The sequence below is a fragment of the Lipotes vexillifer genome, unplaced genomic scaffold (assembly GCF_000442215.2).
Source record: "Lipotes vexillifer unplaced genomic scaffold, Lipotes_vexillifer_v1.1 scaffold366, whole genome shotgun sequence".
NCBI classification, from domain to species: Eukaryota; Metazoa; Chordata; class Mammalia; order Artiodactyla; family Lipotidae; genus Lipotes; species Lipotes vexillifer.
The window spans coordinates 158,609-178,984 of NW_006780143.1; the positions used below are offsets into that span (position 1 = coordinate 158,609).

The 20,376-nt window shown below is 40.9% G+C and overlaps 1 protein-coding gene and 1 pseudogene across 1 annotated transcript; one reads left to right on the forward strand and one right to left on the reverse strand.

Annotated features, from left to right (window-relative positions):
* Positions 1-4,831: 4,831 nt before the first annotated feature.
* Positions 4,832-11,247, reverse strand: PLK2 (polo like kinase 2). Its single transcript, XM_007453215.1, is given in 15 exon segments — positions 4,832-5,609; positions 5,745-5,855; positions 6,115-6,244; positions 6,366-6,606; positions 7,077-7,206; positions 7,507-7,604; positions 7,963-8,110; positions 8,210-8,408; positions 8,518-8,613; positions 9,091-9,178; positions 9,409-9,538; positions 9,739-9,855; positions 9,997-10,104; positions 10,734-10,922; positions 10,925-11,247. Coding segments are annotated over 15 exon segments (2,079 nt in total). The 5' UTR covers positions 11,027-11,247; the 3' UTR covers positions 4,832-5,417.
* An 8,185-nt stretch (positions 11,248-19,432) lies between these two features.
* LOC103080935 (1,2-dihydroxy-3-keto-5-methylthiopentene dioxygenase pseudogene) lies at positions 19,433-19,949 on the forward strand (annotated as a pseudogene).
* The last annotated feature ends 427 nt before the right edge of the window (positions 19,950-20,376 follow it).

Below are 20,376 nucleotides of genomic sequence, written 5' to 3' on the forward strand. Positions count from 1 at the left end.
AACTTTTCCTACTACATCATATATTTTTATAATTTGTTCATTGTGGGTTTTGTTTTACCACAAATGTTTCTTATTTGAGGAACTGACTTTTTACCACAAGTTTTGTATTTTAAACAAGAAATATAACTTGCATATTGTCTTTGAGGTTAACTGTAATTTCTTACACATTAGGACGTTGAAAATGTATTAGCTTTCATACTTATATTCAGCTCAATTTGATTTTCACTGCCATTTATGAATACATTTATAAAAGTCCACTTGCAAAGATATTTTTTCATTCAGTTTAAAAATTCTTATGGCATGTTCAACATGATCCCAACTTTAAAGGTCATTCGGCTGCCGTTGATTCCAAAGCAGTACCAAAGAAAGGCATTGCTGATTTTATTTCATTTAGGCCTGCTGCCTGGTTTCTTGCAGTACTAATTTGCTACAGGCCTAAAAAACAGAATTTGTTCTAACTTGTATGGTTGGATTAAAATATCTGATCATTCAGTATTTCATAGCCGAGATACCTCAGTACATTTATTATTTTCACCTTAGCTTGGTAGTGAAGTTATTGTACCTCAATCATTAAAATCAATTTTGCTTTGTATATAATTGTATTATAAAGCTAACCCCAGGGGCAAAATCTATGTATTCTATTCAGTTGAATTCCAAACACTGATGAACCGTTATATTAAATTCTAACACTGCATATGGGAGTTTAACATTTTAGTTTGAATTCACTAATATAATTAAATTGTGGCAACTCAAACAAAGGGATACTTTCCATTACTAAAGTTAATAAGGCACAAAGAAGTACTAGAAGAAAGCATGAGTCTATTCATATACAGATTAGAATCTCTTGCAAGTCAAGGAATAACAAAATGGAATCTACACGTTTCTGTTTATAGAAGAGGTTATTCCAAGCCTTGGAAATACACTAACTCTACCATGCACAGAATTGCTATAAAATACCAACATTGATTTCTCCATGTACCTTATGAAAATGTATCTTACTCATTTTTAAGTCATATCTATTTTCATTAGACTAACGTCTCTGTAGTGTAAAAAATTCTGATGATGTTTCAAATCACAGAGGCCTAAAGCAAGAGTGACTCATCTTAAGGTTCCTCACTCTATCTTGTTCCTCCTCTAACCTTCCCCTGCCTGTCATCCTTCTGCCTAGTGAACTAGAGCTCTTAGCACTCATGTCACTTTGGGATTTAAGAGGAAGGGAGGATAGAGGTGGTACAAAATTAATGGAAGACAAAAGTTAAGAAAGAAGGAAGGTATTGGCCTGTTCAAGCTCAGACCCACCCCTGCCCTTCCCTGCTTCATTCTCCAATAGAAGAATGATTCCTGCAACTACATTCATCAGGGTCTTTTCCACTAGCGTCCAGTTCACTTGGTCAACGGTAGACTGTAGGGCAAAAGCAAGAAATAATCCAGAATATTTTATCTCTTTTCTTTCCCAACCAGATGTGTACAGGGGTTATCTCAAGCAGTGACTACATTTGCTCCATGATTTCAAACTCCTGGTAGGCAGTGACCACCATAATTCTACTTTCTGCCAGAGACCCCCTGTTCTGGAGTATTCCCACTTTTCTCTCTGGGTCTCTCCAGCCAAGGGCGTGGTAGCGGCTTCCTACTGCTGCTTATCTCTTGGTTGCCTCACCACCTCCTATCTGACTTCCGAGCCCTTCCATCATCTATACAACCAATAGCCTCCAATAAATTCCTTCTCTTTGAAAGTCCTAAAATGACTTGTGCATTCCTGGCTCGCCCATGACTGACACAGAAAGGAAGACTGGAAGGGGCAGAACTGAGTCAGTTATTTTCTTTTCTAGGTAACCAGGGTTACTGTCATGACGGGTGTGGAAGAAGGCAGGGGAAACAGGACAAGAAAAGGAGCAAATATTTATTGAGCTCCTTTGATGTACAAGTGCTTTATTATCGTTTAATCTTTGCAGGTGAGGAAACTGAAGCTTAGAGAGGTTAGGTATTTCTTCAGATCTTATTGGTAATACATGGTTGAACAGGAATTTGAACTTAGGACTGATTCCAAAGCTTTTCCACTGCAGTACACTTCCTGCCTAGCAAACATAAGGTTACATTCAAAAATAGTTCTTGAAGGTTGTTTTTTTTTGTTTTTTTTTACTACTTTTATGAAGTAGAAAATGTCAAATAACTCAGGGTCTGAGTCCTGCCATGGTCACACCACACTTAGCTGAAGTTAGCTATTACTATGCCCCCAAACTGAAGTTTTACATCTTAAAAGATTGCCTTGTATCTCAGCCCATAGACTGCCAGGATTGGGGATGGCTAAGTGAGAAACATCCTTGAGGACCGAAGATGTTCATCATGCACATCTGTTATTTGGGAGTTGTTTTTATGGAATCCAGGGTCCTTGATTTTGAAAAGTAGAATTTATTTGGGAATTTTTTATCTTCTTTCCTTCACTGCAAAGGTTTATCAACACTGTTATATTTTACATAGATGTTCTCAGTACCAAAAAATAAAAATGCTCCTGGGTAGAAGGGACGACAGGGACCCATTTTTGTGTGCTCTCATCCAAAGCCTGTTTACTCCCAAATCTCGCTTGCTCTTGAGATGTAGACATGTATATCCGACTGTTCTCTGGACCTATTTGAGCATCCTCACATGAGTTTGATTCAAGCTGTCCTGAACTCACTGTACTTCCCTGAATATCAGGCTCTTCCTTCTACATTCCTAATGTATTTCAGTTAATGACCCCACAGTACACTGCCTACCCACCATTGACTGCCAATCATCCTAAGGCCCACCTTCTTCCTCAGGCTCCACATTCAATAAAGTGCCAAATCCTATTCAAATCAACTTTCTAAGTCCCTCCCAAATCTACTGTCATTTATTCATTCAATATTTGATTGCCATATGCCACCGTACTGGGGATACTAAAATAAACTATTGGCAGACGGGCCAAAGGAGACACTACCTAACTCTTTATATGCTCCTTTTTATAAAGTCTTTTCTCACCTGGATCACAACATTAGCATCTTTACTGTTTGGGTCATCTCTCTCCATCTTCTTCCCCACCCATCTTGCTTACGTCCCCAGAATGAATTTAATAAAACTGAAATACTAGGTCACTTGCTTCTTTAAAATCTTTCAGTAACTACACATAGCCTTCGGTGCAGCCTAAATGCCTTGTGATGGAACTTGGGGGCACATCAGGTCTGTTTCTTCCAGCCTTTACCTATGATGCTTCAGACTTACACATCCACCTCTCCTGTGAACTCTTTCACCCTCGGGCATCTATATATGTTATTCCCACTGCTTATAATACCCTTCCCCATCTCATACCTTTATTTAACCCTCACTCATCTTTCAAAACCCAATAAAAAAGAATTTTCTTCTCTGGAATCTCTTCTCTGAGTCTGCCCCACGCCTGTGGCTCCTTCCCCATGATTCCTGTTCTTGGTTCCCACAACACCCAGTGCATATCTTTATCATAATATCACAGCACTTATCAGACTACTAGACAAATGTCTCCTCCACTCTGCTGTGATTTCCTCAAGGGCAGGGAGAGGTTTGGGCTCACTCAACATCTCCAATGCCAGGCCCTGGATTTGGCACACAGTAGACCCTCAGTACATACAAGAATGGATAAGTACCTTATTTTGAAATGGTGAAGCAATATACAACCTAACACTGTAAAACTCAAAATGAAAAAAGCACACTTTTTACTATTTACAAACTCCTACTTCTACCTCTCTGCTCACAACGATAAAAATAGATTCTACTTTTGCACACCCAGCTATTAATGTAATTATCCAGTTTTCTTCAGCTATTACTATTTTATTCAGCTATTACCACAAACCATTTAACAGAGACTGAAGCGCTACACGTGGCCAGAGAACTCCAGTCAGCAGGAGTTACTCTAGGAACTGTGAAATATCCATAAACAGTTCTCCAGATTTGACTTTTATTAATAAAGCATATCAGGTGCAGTTTGTAGTAATTTTAGAAAACTGTAAAATTATAACCACCATCTCTACACTACTCTGTACAGGATCCTAGTGCAAACAGAGCCTAACACATGAGAGAGTGCTGCTTTTCTCAGGACAATATTTTCCTTATAGTGGGATTACAATTGAACAAAAAAAGTATTTGCACTTTATACAGGTCACTGTAAGTTCAGAGTAACAGGGAGCAGCTTTGTACACCTGTCAAAGGAGACATCCCACTGAAAGAAAACTGTCTCAGATTTACCCCTTGGATAATTTGATAGTTTAAAAGATGGGCTTAAAACCAAAGCTTGGCACCCTTACTATTCCCCATCCTCCAGGCACCAGAAAGAAAATGACTTATTTACAAAGTACTTCTCACTACTGGTGGCAACGGGCGTGTTTAGGTAGGTTTAAGCTGAGTTATACATTTAGGTGGTGCAAGTATTATGAAGTACAGAGTCCTGCCCACATTAAGATCAACTTCCGGTACCTACTGACACTTAATAACAGATCTGTTTACACAGGATTACTCTAGCTTTTAGCTCCAAGCTAAACGAGTTTTGGGGAAATACTCCAGAGAGAAATTGGCTTTGGATTCAGTAGGAGGCCTATATTCTGGTTGTGAAAAGAGTGGCATTTTTGATATACTCTTCTCTTCTCAAGCTAGATCTACCAGAGAGCATACGACTTCACTTCAGGTATTAAAGACTGGCTTCCTAGAAATTATTATTAGCCAAGTTAAAACTCTAACTTTCTAGCCTGCCTCTACACTCAATGTCCTGCCAAAGAGTGCCAAGAATCCATGATCCAAGAATGCTGTGATGCAGTGCCGGTGCCATACCAAAGACAGGAGATCACTGTTTCTGCTTTTTCATACTCTTTATTGCCAACAGTTTAAAATGGTCAACATAAAAAAAAAAACTGATAATAAATACTGCTCTTTGGGCTGTAATAAATAAAAAGTTTATTAACAAGGAATGCACTTTTCCAGCCACAAGTGTCTTCAAAAAAAAAAATTATATATGGCCATAGTTCACAGTTAAGCAGCCAAAAGCTGCTCTAATTACAGCCTTTAAACAACATGGGAGCGTCCTCCCTTCTCCCTCCCCTTCAGGAAGTATATTCACAGTTCCAAGTCCTCTGTCTGAAGTGCTCTCTACAGAGAGAAGTTAAGTCAATGCACCTTTCTGAGAAATTGTCTGAAAAACCTTTTGAAACAGGTACGTCAAGGAAAACTGCATTCGGGTTCACTCTCAGCTTGTCCAAGGTCCAGAACTGTGTGCCTCAGCCTGGTCTGGTTCCACCAGGTCCAGCAGGCCACGGAGGAATTGTTTTCGTACCACCACCTGTCCACCTTCTTCAACGTGCTGTAGATCATTCTACTGGCTTCCCTGTAGATCTCACAGTGGAAAAGAGGAGTCCCATAGGATCCATTCAAAAAGTCTCTCAGTTACACCTCTGTAAGAGCATGTTCAGAGCATATTCCATTCGATTTTTTAATTCTAATGAACAGCCAGACATCAGCAGAGTTGTCAGTCTAAACGTTGTAGATATCCTGTCCTCATTGATGTAGGTGAGAAGGTATTCTTCATTTTGGCTACAGATGATTATTTTCGTATGATCATGGTAGAAATTCACCTTTAAAAAGTAGACATAGATATTAGATCTCTCTAAATATTCAAGATGTGAAGAGTTTTGGCAATGATTAAATTGGCTAGGTAAAAATCATTTTCTTAGGACCTAAACATGTGCTTTCCTCAAGGGTTCATTTACCTGAAAGGTGCCATCATTGAAGAGCATCATTAAGGCCTTATCAGATTTTAGCCACTGAAGGAGGTAGAGCCGAGGTCTTCGAACATCAGTAACACTAGGCAGATCTCCACCCTGGGAGAGATTGGGAGACTTAGTGCCTATAGAAGCTTTGCAGTGTGTGCACTCAGTTCTTCTAAGCAAATGCCTATCAAACTTAAGCAAGTGCCAGAATGGCCTGGAGATTCCTGGTCCCACCACCCAGAGATTCTGATCCAGTAGATTGAGGGTGGGACATAAGAGGCTGCATGCCTTAAAGTGTTGAGGTTACACAGATGCTACTGCTCTGTGGACTACACTGCAAACATCACTGCTTGAAAGCCACAGTACTTACATCCATGAGGTTTTCCTCCATGTAATGAGAGAAGTATTTCAGCACCGTCACTTGACTAATGAATTGTTCAGGGGCATCTGTTGCTGGGAAAACAGAGCATTGGCCAAGCTCTGCATAATAGTGAACTGTTCTAAAGAACAGGAACAATACGGAGAAAAGAAGGAAAAACGGAAGCAGTTAGTCACTATTTTCAGATTTCCTTAGGGCAAAACTAAAGAACTGACAGGGCTTCCTTAATTGAACACGCTTACTTTTTATCTGGAAGGAGGCTCATGTGAGCACCGTTGTTGAAGAGGACGCCTACAGTGTGATCTGAGAGCTGGTACCCAAAGCCATATTTATTAGAGTAGTCGACCCATTTGGTGACCCACTGAAAGGAAGTGCTCAGCTGCTCTTTGGGGATGCAGTCAGCTTCTGGCATGTTTTCTAGACATCCTCGAAGGACTCTTGCCACTGTGTCTGCGACACTTCCCATGGTACTGTCCTCGAGGCCTGGAAAGTCAGAGAAATTTAGAAAATAATTAACAACAAAACCTCAAGTTGGGCTTCCCTGGTGGCGCAGTGGTTGAGAGTCCGCCTGCCGATGCAGGGGACACGGGTTCGTGCCCCGGTCCGGGAGGATCCCACATGCCGCAGAGCGGCTGGGCCCGTGAGCCATGGCCGCTGAGCCTGCGCGTCCAGAGCCTGTGCTCCGCAACGGGAGAGGCCACAACAGTGAGAGGCCCGCGTACTGCAAAAAACAACAAAACAAAACAAAACAAAACAAAAAACCCTCAGGCTATGGTAGGTACTAAGTCTCCCTTCACTAAATCTAAGGATGGAGGACTCAAAATTGTTCCAATCCTCTAATTTTGCTTCTTCTATGTTAAATCAGGCCAAAAACCAAACTGACGTCAGTTACTTAGTATTGAGCACTGGTATTCAGAGCGTCATTATTTAAAATGCAATTGACAACAACTTACATTCACTGCTACTGCTGCAGCTGCCAAGAGTTCCTCTGACTATCATCCGAATAGCATCTCCAATCTGCTGCTTGTTTTCCACTGCGGGTGTTCCAGATCTGGCAACTGTAGTAGTAGGTGGCTGGAGTTCCTAGAAGAGAGAAGAGCCAGGCCATAGTCAAGCATTTAAAATTCACTTGGGGTTGAGAATTCTAGTTTAAGATGAGATTGTGGCAATTAGTAGGAAAGCTTATCAAAAAGCAATGGACACAAGCCAGGTAAAAGCTATTTCGGTAACTCAATTGCATGCATTGTTAAACTAAGAGATAAAATCTTCCCTTTTAAAGGGTTGGAAAGAAAACTTTAAGTAAATATGTGATCCAAGCGATAATTAACAAAGAATGAAAATGATATAAAGTGTTTATAACTGTTTTACTCTTCTTTAGCATACCTCATCTGTCCTATGTTTGCTGGGTTGCTGAGTTATCGAAGTCTTTTTCAAATCATGCCTAAGCTTGTAAATTTCTTCATCTTCTTTAGCCACTTTATCTGTAAATCAAGGAAAAGAATTATGAGCATTATTCTATCCAAACAAGGTAGAAACAGAGCTAGCCATATTTCCTCCTTTTGCATTAATAACCAACGTAAGAGCATCCAAGGCAAAACCATCAGCTTTTACTTTTATTTTTGCCACCAGCTGTAATTATGCAAGAAGCACACTTTAATGCATATGAAACAAAAAGCTATCAACCACAATTTGCAGTGTGGATTTTTTATGCTACACAAAGTTAAATAGTATACAAACATACAGGCCAAATTATGTTAATATAAAAGCCTCTTTTAACTAACTTATCAACTTTATATATAATATTGGACACAGAAGAGCAAAAGAAGTCTTATAACTTACTATGTGTGTCAATATATCTTGCTTTGTCTTTTTTGCCACCAAAAAGAGCAGCGGCTGCTTTCTTAAAGAAATTCTTAGCTGGGCTTGACAAGTGGAAATCTGGAACTGTATGACAACAGCTAGAAGAGAGTCTGTCTGGAGTGAAGCCCTATGAAGTAAAAGACAAGATCGTCAGTAACCTGCTGGGAAATTAGGATCAAGAGCGTGTAATAAAAAGACGCCAAAAAAAAAAAAAAAATGCACCAACCTGCAAAAAAAAATCATGTCGAATGATGTCATCCAAACTGGGACGATCTTCTGGATTTTTGGACAACATGCTGGCTATTAAGTGCTTCGCAGGAGCCAGCAATGAAGAGGGCATTGTATACCTTGCTTCTCTTATGCACCTGTAAGTTTCTTTCAGGTTTGTAGTTTCAAATGGGGGTCTTCCTAATAACATTGTATACCTGTATGCAAGGAAACACTTCTTTAGGAACGGTCAAAAAGCAACTCTTTTCGAGTGTTAAAAATCCACATCCAAATTTGCTTTTTGATTATTTTGGTGCATTTACTTACATTACACAGCCTAAGGCCCAAATGTCTGATTCACAGCCATGTCCTTGTTTGTTGAGGACTTCAGGAGAAAGATAATTTGGGGTACCACATATGGTTCTAGGAAAACAAAATACGAAGATCTCATTAGGAACTATTCTACTGTTTAAACTTAGTTCTCTGGATAAAACCTTAAAAGCACTATGTTGAATTTCTATTTGGAAACATCTGACTTTTGATTTCTGGCATGTAAACAACTGACATTTGACCAAGTGACTTGGTAATTTTTTTTTTAATTGTGTGTACAATTTTTTTCAGCCACATGACAAAGTGTTTTAAGCCAACTGAGACCAGGTACAGCAGGACATATTTATATATGTCAGGCAAATATAAGACAGATTTGTTTCATAATCAACTTATAGGCATAAGGTACTCTGCCTGGTCCATAGTGGCACTGGATAAGTGTTTCCTTCAATTAACACTGTAGCAGTTTGTAGATTTTAGAATCAACTGGCCTTTGAAACATTAACTGGAAAATAAAAAGGGCATATTTGATCTCCACAAAACCCTATCAGGATGTATCCTTCTGACTCTTACCTCCTTCTGTGTTCCAAGGGTTCCAGCCTGGCTGCCAAACCAAAGTCCCCAACTTTTAGTTCCATGGCTTCATTAATAAAAAAGTTTCCTAGATGATTAAAAAAAAAAAGATCTGAATTCCCTTGAAAAGCTGTTCTAACCAAGTACACACACATCCACTCAAGAGGCAGGCAGCCAGTTGCTTCAAGTGAAAGCCATCATTCATAAGCAAGATTGCACTGGTTAGGTCCCAACTAAGAACATTAATATGTAAAAAAAAGGGAGAGAGACAGCACACCTCTCTGACACAAAAGTCAGCATTTGGAGTGAAAGGCTTACCTAGTTTGAGATCTCTGTGCAAGATTTCTTGTTCATGAAGGTACTTCAGTCCAGACACAATCTGCCTGAGGTAGTATCGGACTTCCGGCTCTGTCAACACCTTCCTTGCTTTCAAGATATGAGCCATGGACTGGGAAGAGGAGAAGGAAAAAAGAGAATCTGTCAAACAAAGTTACCAAAATCAGGGGTTTCCTTGTGCAGGATGAGTGATGAAAGTTAATGCTGCAATGTAATAATTACCTCCACAACGAAATTCCCAGATAAAGTTCAGTTTGAATGCCATGTCAGTTTGCGGGAAGTAAATGCATTCAAATAGGAGTGAACACTTACCCTTCTACTGCAATATTCCAAAAGAATGTAAATGTTTTCTTTGTCCTCAAAGTAGTGGTAAAACTGCACTACATGCTTGTGATGGAGAATTCTGTGAAGCTCTATTTCTTTGTCAATCTAAAAGAAAAAAGCAAGATCAGTCTTATTAGCCTCCATCACCTCTGAAAAGCCAGTCTTACACATGCAGAAGACATTTTCCTAACAGGGAAGGGCCATCTTGCACACAAAGAAAATACTTTACTCAACAGTCATACACACCTTTTCCCTTTGATGAGGTTTGGCTACTCTGCTGTGAGGAATAATTTTTGCAGCGTAGACTTTGTTGTTTGTCAAATCTGTCATCTCGTAACATTTTGCAAAGCCACCCTGAAAGGAAACAAAGCCGAGATGGAATTGAGTATGGCAGGGACATGGACGGCAGATTTACTTTATATATATATATATATATATATATATATATATATATATATAAGTAAATGAGAAAGAAAAGCAAAAATATGGGAGAGGAAGGGCGGACAGAGGGATGCGGTCTACTTTTTTAAAGCTGTTTCACGAAGGGAAAAGCATTCCTTAAAACAGTAAGTTAAAACAGTGCCCCTTCTCCCTTTACAGAGAGGAGCTTTCCGGAGGGGGGGGCTTGGGGTTGGGGAAATGAGAAATAGGGTCTGAAGAGACTTCTCAAGAAAATCCTCTGGGCGGGGTGGGGGGGGGCAGCTCGAGAGAGTTAGGTCTGGTATGGAAAGCCCTCGCTTCCGGCCTCAAGATCAATGTCTTTGGGCGGCGGGACGCAGACTGAGCCGCGGCTAAGGATGTGAAATCGATCCCGGCGCTGCCAGCGCACAAAAGCCAGAGGAGGGCAGGTGAGCAGCCCACGTTGCGCCGGGATCGGCCTCCCGAGACGCCGAGAAGCGGTGGGCGCGGCGTCCGGCCCGGCCCGGGGAATGCCCGGGCAGATCTCCCTCCCGCCTGGCAGCAGGGCGCCCGCCGCTCGTCACCTTTCCCAGCACTTTGCCTCGGCAGTAGCGCTTCCCCGTGGTGGGGTCGACAATAATCCTCGAGATCTCGGCCCCCGAGTGCGAGTGGTGGTGATGGTGGTGCGAGGCGGCCGGCTGCACCTGCACCTGGGGCTGCGGCGGCTGCGGCTCCTCGGGGGGCGGCTGCGGCCGCTTCTTCTTCGAGTCCCCGGCCGCTTCTTCTTCGAGCCCCCGCCGCAAGCCTTGCCCAGCGCCTGCTCGCACATCTTGGTGCCGGCGGCCGGCTGGTAGGTGATAGTCCGCAAGAGTTCCATGGTCCCCTCGCCACCCTGCACTGCCCACTGCCACCTCCGAGGCGCGGACACGCGACCGAGCCGGCCTCTACCCTCGAGCCCCAGCCGCAGCCACCGACCTCCCACGCCCGACGCCTTCGTTCACTTGTACGAGTGCGAACGCCCGGAGAAGTCTTATATACGGGCGGAGAAGGGGGCGGAGAATCGAAACGGGATGCTACATCACGGGTGACGCCCCGCCCACCGGCCCCAAGAGCGTCCGGGCCCGAGCGGGAGGTTGCCACGAGCTGGTGGCTTCCAGCTTGCGAGCCGCTTGCCGGCCGCGGGGAGCGCTCAGCCCGATGGGGAGGCGGACACAGGCGTCCGGCCGTCCCCGTGACCGCCATCCCATTCTTGGAATGTTCCGAGCTTCTGGGTTTGAAGTAGAAACCCTAGGGCCGACGCCTGGCTCCGCCCCCACCCGCCCCGCGGCGGGCGGTGCAGTGATCAGAGCCCCGCCGGGTGCTGCGGTCCTCGCAGGTTCCCTCCCCTGCACAGCCCTTCCTCACCGCCCTACAACCTGACGCCTCCGGTGTCAAGGTGTGAGTGTGGCCGGAGCCACTGCACAGGCACGTGAGGCTTCCCGGTGGCCACCTGGAGACCTGGGCTGCCGCCGCCCCCGCAGTTTTACCCCGTTAGCTCCTGTCTAGAGGGGCCCTGCGGGGAGGCCGTGCCTTTCAGACAAGGGTCTTTCAGACAAGGGTCCGCGGAACAGGGTGTTCCGAGCTCCCCGCCGCTTCTGAATAAAGCGGACTTCGGCTGGGGCCGACCGGCTGACCATGGCCAAGTCCCACTTAGGCCCGTGTGGCCTCTGCCCATCACCTTAGAGCAAACCTTTGTCGGAGGTCAGGCCCTTAACCTTGGAGAGGGAGGCCAGCGCCTTGGGAAGGCTTCGCGTTCAGGATGACCGAAGACTGGGAGCAAAGGCGCCATCTCGTGGAATGTTCCAGAAGCGCAGTTAGTCCGAGTGGGCAGCGGTTAATGACTATATGGGCTTTCTTTGACAGTAAGTGGTTTAAAAGTGCTCCTGGTGCTAACTATGGTTTTACAATCGAAATCATCTATCACTTCTTATTCCGAAGGGGTTATGCGGAATGCGTCGTTTAAATGGCTCATTAAGCCACGTGGCTGCTCTCGTGCTGGGAGAGTCAATCCTAGGCCTTCCAAGTGGAGAGGATTGGTAGCATGAGGGAGGAGCATAGCCAAGTGAGCTAAAACATGGCTTAGTTTCCTATTTGCAGATTTTACGATTCAGACTTGCTAACCTGGGACGACCACTGTTTCTTGTTCTAATGACAGTAGTGCATTTATGTGCAGGGTACCATGCATAGTATTTTGAAAAGCCTTATTTAAATCTACATCCATTCTAAGTAGGAAATATTGTTATTCCCATTTTACAGATGAGGAATCTGGGGGTTAACGAATTTAAGTTAACTATTCCCTCTCTATATATTTAGTAGAACATCCAAGTTATGTTAATTAGCAATAGACAGATTCTTAAATCCAAGTTAATATGTGTTAAACAGTTTTTTGATACTAATTTCCAGTGCTATATAGAATACCAGATTAATAACCCCCGGAAGGTACCTAGAAAACGGTTGGCTCCAGTACAGATACCATCAGGGTATGCATGGTATCAGTTAATTAAATGTGCATGGTTTTGAAGATTCTGTCTCAAGTATTTCCCACATAATGTAGAAAGGAGTTTCATTGGCATTACAGAGTAGAAAGGGAAAGTCTTCTGTGACTCTTCCTTTTTGGTTCTGTAAGCAGTTCAGGGCAAGCCAAGGCATGTTTCTCATAAAGTGAAAGTAGAATTTACCCCATGATTATCAGGGCTGGAATAAGGGGCGGGCCTGGTGGTGGATATGAAGAATTATGCAATCCTCCTCTTTAAAGATAAACCTAGGAGTGACCTTTGCTCCCCAGATTTATGCAAACTTATTTACTAGCCTTTAGTAGGCTTGCAGGTTTAGAAAATACTACCTAAATTTCCAGAGCTAATTTTACACCTTGTCTTTATTTTCTCAGTTGATAATGAACTTTTTAATCTATATTTGTTTATGACTTTCTATGTTAAAAGGACTATGAAGAATAGTCATGATATTTTTCATCATTATTTCCATTCTTTGATTATCATATACTATAGTATATCTCTTTACCAAATGTACTTAAGCATTTTATGGACTGTTGAACATGCCGTGTGAAATTCAGGTCTATCCTCCAAAACATTTGAGCATTTAATAAAATATTAACATGTATGTGTTATGGGACCTTCTGTCCAACTATGAAAATCTGATTTTTTGCTTCGTGGTGCCATCGTGTGGACAGAACTAAAATTGTTGTTAGTAGAACAAAAAAGAAAATAAATGTACTTTCCAATAGAGATAAATCTTTAATTAAAAAATATTTCTCTGTAGTTCTGTAGATTTAATGTAATCACAAGTGGAATCCCAATATGACTTTTAGAGAAACTTGACAAGCTGATTGCAAACTTTGAAAGTGTAAGTAATCAAAAATAGCAAACTCACTTAAAGAAGAATTAGAAGAGGGAAGGTCTTTCTTTACCACTTATCACAACTTATAATTAAGCTAGAGCAATTAAGAAAATTTGGTCTTCTCACAGGGATAGACTGACCAATGGAATAAAGAGCCTAGAAATAGATCCACGTATATATGGAACTTTGGTAAATGGCAGAGGAAACATGATAGATCATTGAGGAAAGGAAACTATTCAGTAAATGGAAGTAGAAAATTGATTTTTCCATATTAAAAAAAAATGAAATCCGTATCTTACACTGTATTAGTTTTCTAGGGCTACCCTAACAGAATACCACAGAGTAGGTGGCTTAAACAACAGAAATTTACTTTCTCACACTTCTGGGGGCTACATACAAGTCCAGGATCAAGGTGTGGGTAGGCTTGTTTCCTCCTGAGGCCTCTCTCTTTGACTGCAGATGGCTGCCTTCTCATCGTGTCCTCACGTGATCATTCCTCTGTGAGAGAGCATCCCTGGTGTCCCCTTGTATGTCCAAATTTCCTGTTATAAGGATAGCAGTTAGATTGGATCAGGGCCCACCCAAATGACCTCATTTAACCTTAATCACCTTTTTAAGGCCCTATCTCTAAATACAGTCATATTCTGAAGTACTGGGGACTAGAGCTTCATTATATGAATTTTGAAGGGAAATAATTTTTAGCCCATAACACACACCATGTACAAAAAATCTACTTCAGATGGAGTAAGGACTTAAAGAGTAAGAACAAAATAAAATATCAGTAGGAAATATATGTAACCAACTTGCAGAGCATAGGGTAGGGAAAGATTTTTCTTATTGAGATCTAGTTGACATATAATACTGCATTAGTTTTAGGTGTACAGCATTATGATTTGATATATGTATGTGTATATATATATGTGTATGTGTGTGTGTGTGTATATATATATATATATAATGTATATATATACAGTGAAATGGCTAACACAGTTTATATCACCACATATAGTTGCAATGTTTTTTCCTTGTGTGATAATAAATTTTAAGATCTACTCTCTCATTAACATTCAAATATACAATACAGTATCGTTAGCTAGAGTCACCATGCTTTACGTTACATCCCAGGGACTTACTTATCTTATAATAGGAAGTCTGTACCTTTTGACCCCCTTTATCCACTTTGCCTACCTTCCCTGACTTCTATTAACCACGGATCTGTTCTCTGTATCTATAAGTTCAGGTTTTTTTTAGATTTCACATATAAATGAGAATATACATTGTCTTTCTCTCTTATTTCACTTAACATAAATACCTCAGGGTCCATCCATGTTATTGCAAATGGCAGGACTTCCTTCTGTTTTATGGCTAAATCATATTCCATTATATGTGTGTGTGTGTGTGTGTGTGTGTGTGTGTGTGTGTATCAAATGTTTTCTTTATCCATTCATCTGTTGACGGACACTTTGTTTCCATACCTTGGCTGTCATTAATAATGCTGCAGTGAACGTGGGAATAGCGATATCTCTTCAAGATTATGATTTCCTTTCCTTTGATTATATACCCAGAAGTGGGATTGCTGGATCATATGGTAATTCTATTTTTAATTTTTTGAGGAATCTCCATTCTGTTTTCCATAGTGGTTGCACTAATTTATATTCCCACCGACAGTGCATAAGGGTTCTCTTTTCTCCACATCCTGACCAACACTTGTTATTTCTTGTCTCTTTAGTAATAGCCATTCTAGAGAGGTGTGAGATCATATCTCATTGTAGTTTGGATTTGCCTTTCCTTGATGATTACTGATGTTGAGCATCTTTTCATTTACCTGTTGGCCAGTTGTATGTCTTCTTTGGAAAATATCTATTCAAGTGCTCTGCCCATTTTTTTTTTTATTGAAGCATAGTTGATTTACAATGTTGTGTTAGTTTCTGGTGTACAGCAAAGTGATTCAGTTATATATATACATATATATAATATATTCTTTTTCATATTATTTTCCATTATGGTTTATTAGAGGGTATTGAATATATATAATTCCCTGTGCTATACGGTGGAAGCTTGTTGTTTACATATTTTATATATATCAATAGTAGTTTGTATCTGCTAATCCCAAACTCATAATTTATTCCTCCCTGCCCTTTCCCCTTTGGTAACCATAAATTTGTTTCCTATGTCAGTGAGTGTGTTTCTGTTTTGTACATAAGTTCATTTATATCATATTTTAGATTCTACATATAAGTGATGCCATATGATATTTGTCTTTTTCTGACTTACTTCACTTAGTATGATCATCTCTAAGTCCATCCATGTTACTGCAAATGGCATTATTTCATTCTTTTTTATGGCTGAGTAGGATTGCATCGTATATACATACCACATCTTCTTTATCCATCATCTGTCGATGGACATTTTGGTTGTTTCCATGTCTTGGCTATTGTAAATAGTGCTGCTGTGAACACTGGGGTGCATGTATCTTTTCAAATTAGAGTTTTCTCTGGATATATGCCCGGGAATGAGATAGCTGGATCATATGTCTTCTACCCATTTTTAATCGGATTGCTTATCTCTTTACAGTTGAGTTGTATGAGTTATTTATTTATTTTGCATATTAACCCCTTATTAGATATATGATTTGAAAACATTTTCTGTCATTATATAGGTTGCCTTTACATTTTGTTGATGATTTCCTTTGCTGTGCAGAAGCTTTCTTTGTTTGATGTAGTTCCACTTATTTATTTTTGCTTTTATTGTCTTTGATTTTGTCATCAAATCTAAAATATCATACCCAAGACTAATGTCAAGGAGCTTATCCCCATATTTTCTTCTGGGAGTTTTATGGTTTCAGATCTTGAACCTATTTTGTGTTGATTTTTGTGTATGGCATAAAGATAATGGTCCAGTTTCATTCTTTTGCATGCAGCTGTCCAGTTTTCCCAGCACCATTTATTGAAGAGACTATCCTTTATATATGTCCAAAAATATATTATGGGGAAAGGAGAGCCTGTTCAATAAAGGCAAAGATTTTCAACATGAAAAATCCATTAACCATATAACAAGAGATTGATAAATTTGGCTAAATTAAAATTAAGAAATTTGATTCATCAAAAGACACCTTAAAGTTGGGGAATCCCCTGGCAGTCCAGTGGTTAGGGCTCCACACTTCCTTTGCAGGGGCACAGGTTCAATCCCCGGTGGGGGAACTATGATCCCCCATTACATGTGGTGCAGCCAAAAAAAAAAAAATACCTTAAAGTAAAAACGCTGGACAGCCTCTTCAATAAGTGGTGCTGGGAAAACTGGACAGGTACATGTAAAAGTATGAGATTAGATCGCTCCCTAACACCATACACAAAAATAAGCTCAAAATGGATTAAAGACCTAAATGTAAGGCCAGAAACTATCAAACTCTTAGAGGAAAACATAGGCAGAACACTCTATGACATAAATCACAGCAAGATCCTTTTTGACCCACCTCCTAGAGAAATGGAAATAAAAACAAAAATAAACAAATGGGACCTAATGAAACTTAAAACTTTTGCACAGCAAAGGAAACCATAAACAAGACCAAAAGGCAATCTTCAGAATGGGATAAAATATTTGCAAATGAAGCAACTGACAAAGGATTAATCTCCAAAATTTACAAGCAGCTCATGCAGCTCAATAACAAAAAAACAAACAACCCAATCCAAAAATGGGCAGAAGACCTAAATAGACATTTCTCCAAAGAAGATATACAGACTGCCAACAAACACATGAAAGAATGCTCAACATCATTAATCATTAGAGAAATGCAAATCAAAACTACAATGAGATATCATCTCACACCAGTCAGAATGGCCATCATCAAAAAATCTAGAAACAATAAATGCTGGAGAGGGTGTGGAGAAAAGGGAACACTCTTGCACTGCTGGTGGGAATGTGAATTGGTTCAGCCACTATGGAGAACAGTATGGAGGTTCCTTAAAAAACTACAAATAGAACTACCATATGACCCAGCAATCCCACTACTAGGTATATACCCTGAGGAAACCAGAATTCAGAAAGAGTCATGTACCAAAATGTTCATTGCAGCTCTATTTACAATAGCCCGGAGATGGAAACAACCTAAGTGCCCGTCGTCGGATGAATGGATAAAGAAGATGTGGCACATATATACAATGGAATATTACTCAGCCATAAAAAGAAACGAAATTGAGCTATTTGTAATGAGGTGGATAGATCTAGAGTCTGTCATACAGAGTGAAGTAAGTCAGAAAGAGAAGGACAAATACCGTATGCTAACACATATATATGGAATTTAAGAAAAAAAAAATGTTATGAAGAACCTAGGGGTAAAACAGGAATAAAGACAGAGACCTACTGGAGAACAGACTTGAGGATATGGGGAGGGGGAAGGGTGAGGTGTGTTCATAGCACAGGGAGATCAGCTCGGTGCTTTGTGACCACCTAGAGGGGTGGGATAGGGAGGGTGGGAGGGAGGGAGACGCAAGAAGGAAGAGATATGGGAACATATGTATATGTATAACTGATTCACTTTGTTGTAGAGCAGAAACTAGCACACCATTGTAAAGCAATTATACTCCAATAAAGATGTTTAATAAATAAATAAAAATAAAGTAAAAAGGCTATAAGTTGGTAGAGAGATTTGCATGCATATAACTAACAAAGAAATATATAGGGGTCCTACATATATATTGGTAAGGAAAATGACCCAACATAAAAATAAGTAAAAGATATAAACAAGCATTTCATAAAAAAGGAACTACTTATAGCCAATAAGTGAGTTTCTCATAGTTATTAATAATTAGGGAAATATATATCAAGACCAGTTAAACTCATTCAATAGGTAAAAGTTAGGAAGCCTAATCACATCAAGTGTTGGAAAAGAGGTCAACAATTTGCGTGTACAGTTTTGCTAAGAGAGTGAATTGATCATTCTTACATCCTACAACCCAGCAAGAGAAATGCTTGCACATATGTACCAGGAAACATATACAAGTATAGTCATGGCAGTACTTTTAGTAATTGCAAAAAAAAAAAAAAAAAAAAAAAAAAAAAAAAAAACAAAAAGAAAAAGAAAGACCAAATGCCCATAAGATAGGAGAATGGATAAATATATAGTGGTACATACACATAATGGAATACTATGTGAAAATCAATGAATTACACATTTCCATATCAGTATAAATAAATCTTAATGTTTGGCAAGTTAAAGATTACTCTTTTTATAAAATTCAAGAGCTAAATCTACATATTTTGTTTATACACGTATATGTATTCATTTAAAATTCTATTTTTTAAAATGTGGAAATGTTAAACAGAACATTTAGAGCAATGATTACCATGTATGAGGCAAGGGGTGTAAGAGAGGGAAAGAACATGCAGGTCCGTATAAGTTATTGTCCATGATCGGTTTTTGGATTGGATTATAAACTCAAACAAGACGTGTATACCTGGGGAGACCAATGATAACTATGTCCTGAGCCAAGGAATATGGTTAGTCCAATTATGAGTACCTTACATCCAGGTAAAAAAAAAAAACATACTTCTAATCAGCATGATTTGAGGGAAGTGAAACAATGGGAAGAACATTTAGATATATGTATGCATTGCCAGGAGGCTACAGGGGCTAGGCTGGCCATGGTACCATGGTACGTCTCCACTGAAATATCCTGAGCATCTAAGGAGGGTGAAAACAGACCATACCTCGTTTTATATTTGTCACAATATATCTAATTGATTGGATATTTAAATTTAAGGTCTAACTAACTCTTTGAAAAGCAACTTAATGAATATAAAAGAAAAGGTTAATTTTAAGATTTAAATTTAAATATTAGGCGTGGCGGCCCGTGCAGGTCCGGAGTCAGGCAGCCGCGCCCCCGGCCCAGCCATGGTGCAGTCCTGGTACATGGACGAGTCGCCAGCGACCCGCGGCGGCCCCACGGCGCAGAGCCCGCGCTCCTGGTCCGCCTGGAGCGGCTGCACGGGCTCGGCGTCCTTTACTGGACGCTGGTTGCTGACAAAGATAAGAATGATCCAGAATTAGAAAAGATCCGAAAAGAGAGAAACTACTCCTGGATGGACACAATAACCATATGCAAAGACAAACTACCAAATTTTGAAGAAAAGATGAAGATGTTTTACGAGGAGCATTTATACCTGGATGACGAGATTCGCTACATCCTGGACGGTAGTGGGTACTTCAACATGGATCCGGATCGTCATGGAGAAAGGAGACATGATCACTCTCCCCGCCGGGATATACCACCTCTTCACACTGGACGAGAAGAACTACGTGAAGGCCATGCAGCTGTTTGTGGGAGACCCAGTGTGGACGGCGTACAGCCGGCCAGCTGACCACTTCGAGGCCCGTGGGCAGTATTGAGTTTCTGGCACAGATGGCCTAGCGGTGCCCTGGGGCCTCGGGCACCCGAAAGTCCGGGACATGATAGCAGCAGAAAATCTGTCCTATTCTCCTTGCTTTTGTGTTGTAGACTTGAGGCTACGTGAGCTTTCCTCTGCAAGATTGTTTGGTCAGAATACATTTCAATGGGAGTAGCTGTGGAACCGGTTGGTACATGGAAGCACCTGTGGAAATCCGGGCAAATCCGTTCATTTTCTCTAATTCAGGACCAGTGGTCAGTGGCCCTGTATCAGCTCATACCTTCAGCTGTGACTGAGTGAGTTTCAACTCCCCAAACGCAGCCGGTTAGCTGCCCCATCTGAACCTGATTCTTGGACTTTAAGCAGGTACCAAGCGAGGCCATGCCTGCCTTGTGCGGAGGAGTGATAGTGGATGACAGGACTGGGCAGAGAGAAGCAGCTTTTCTCCCA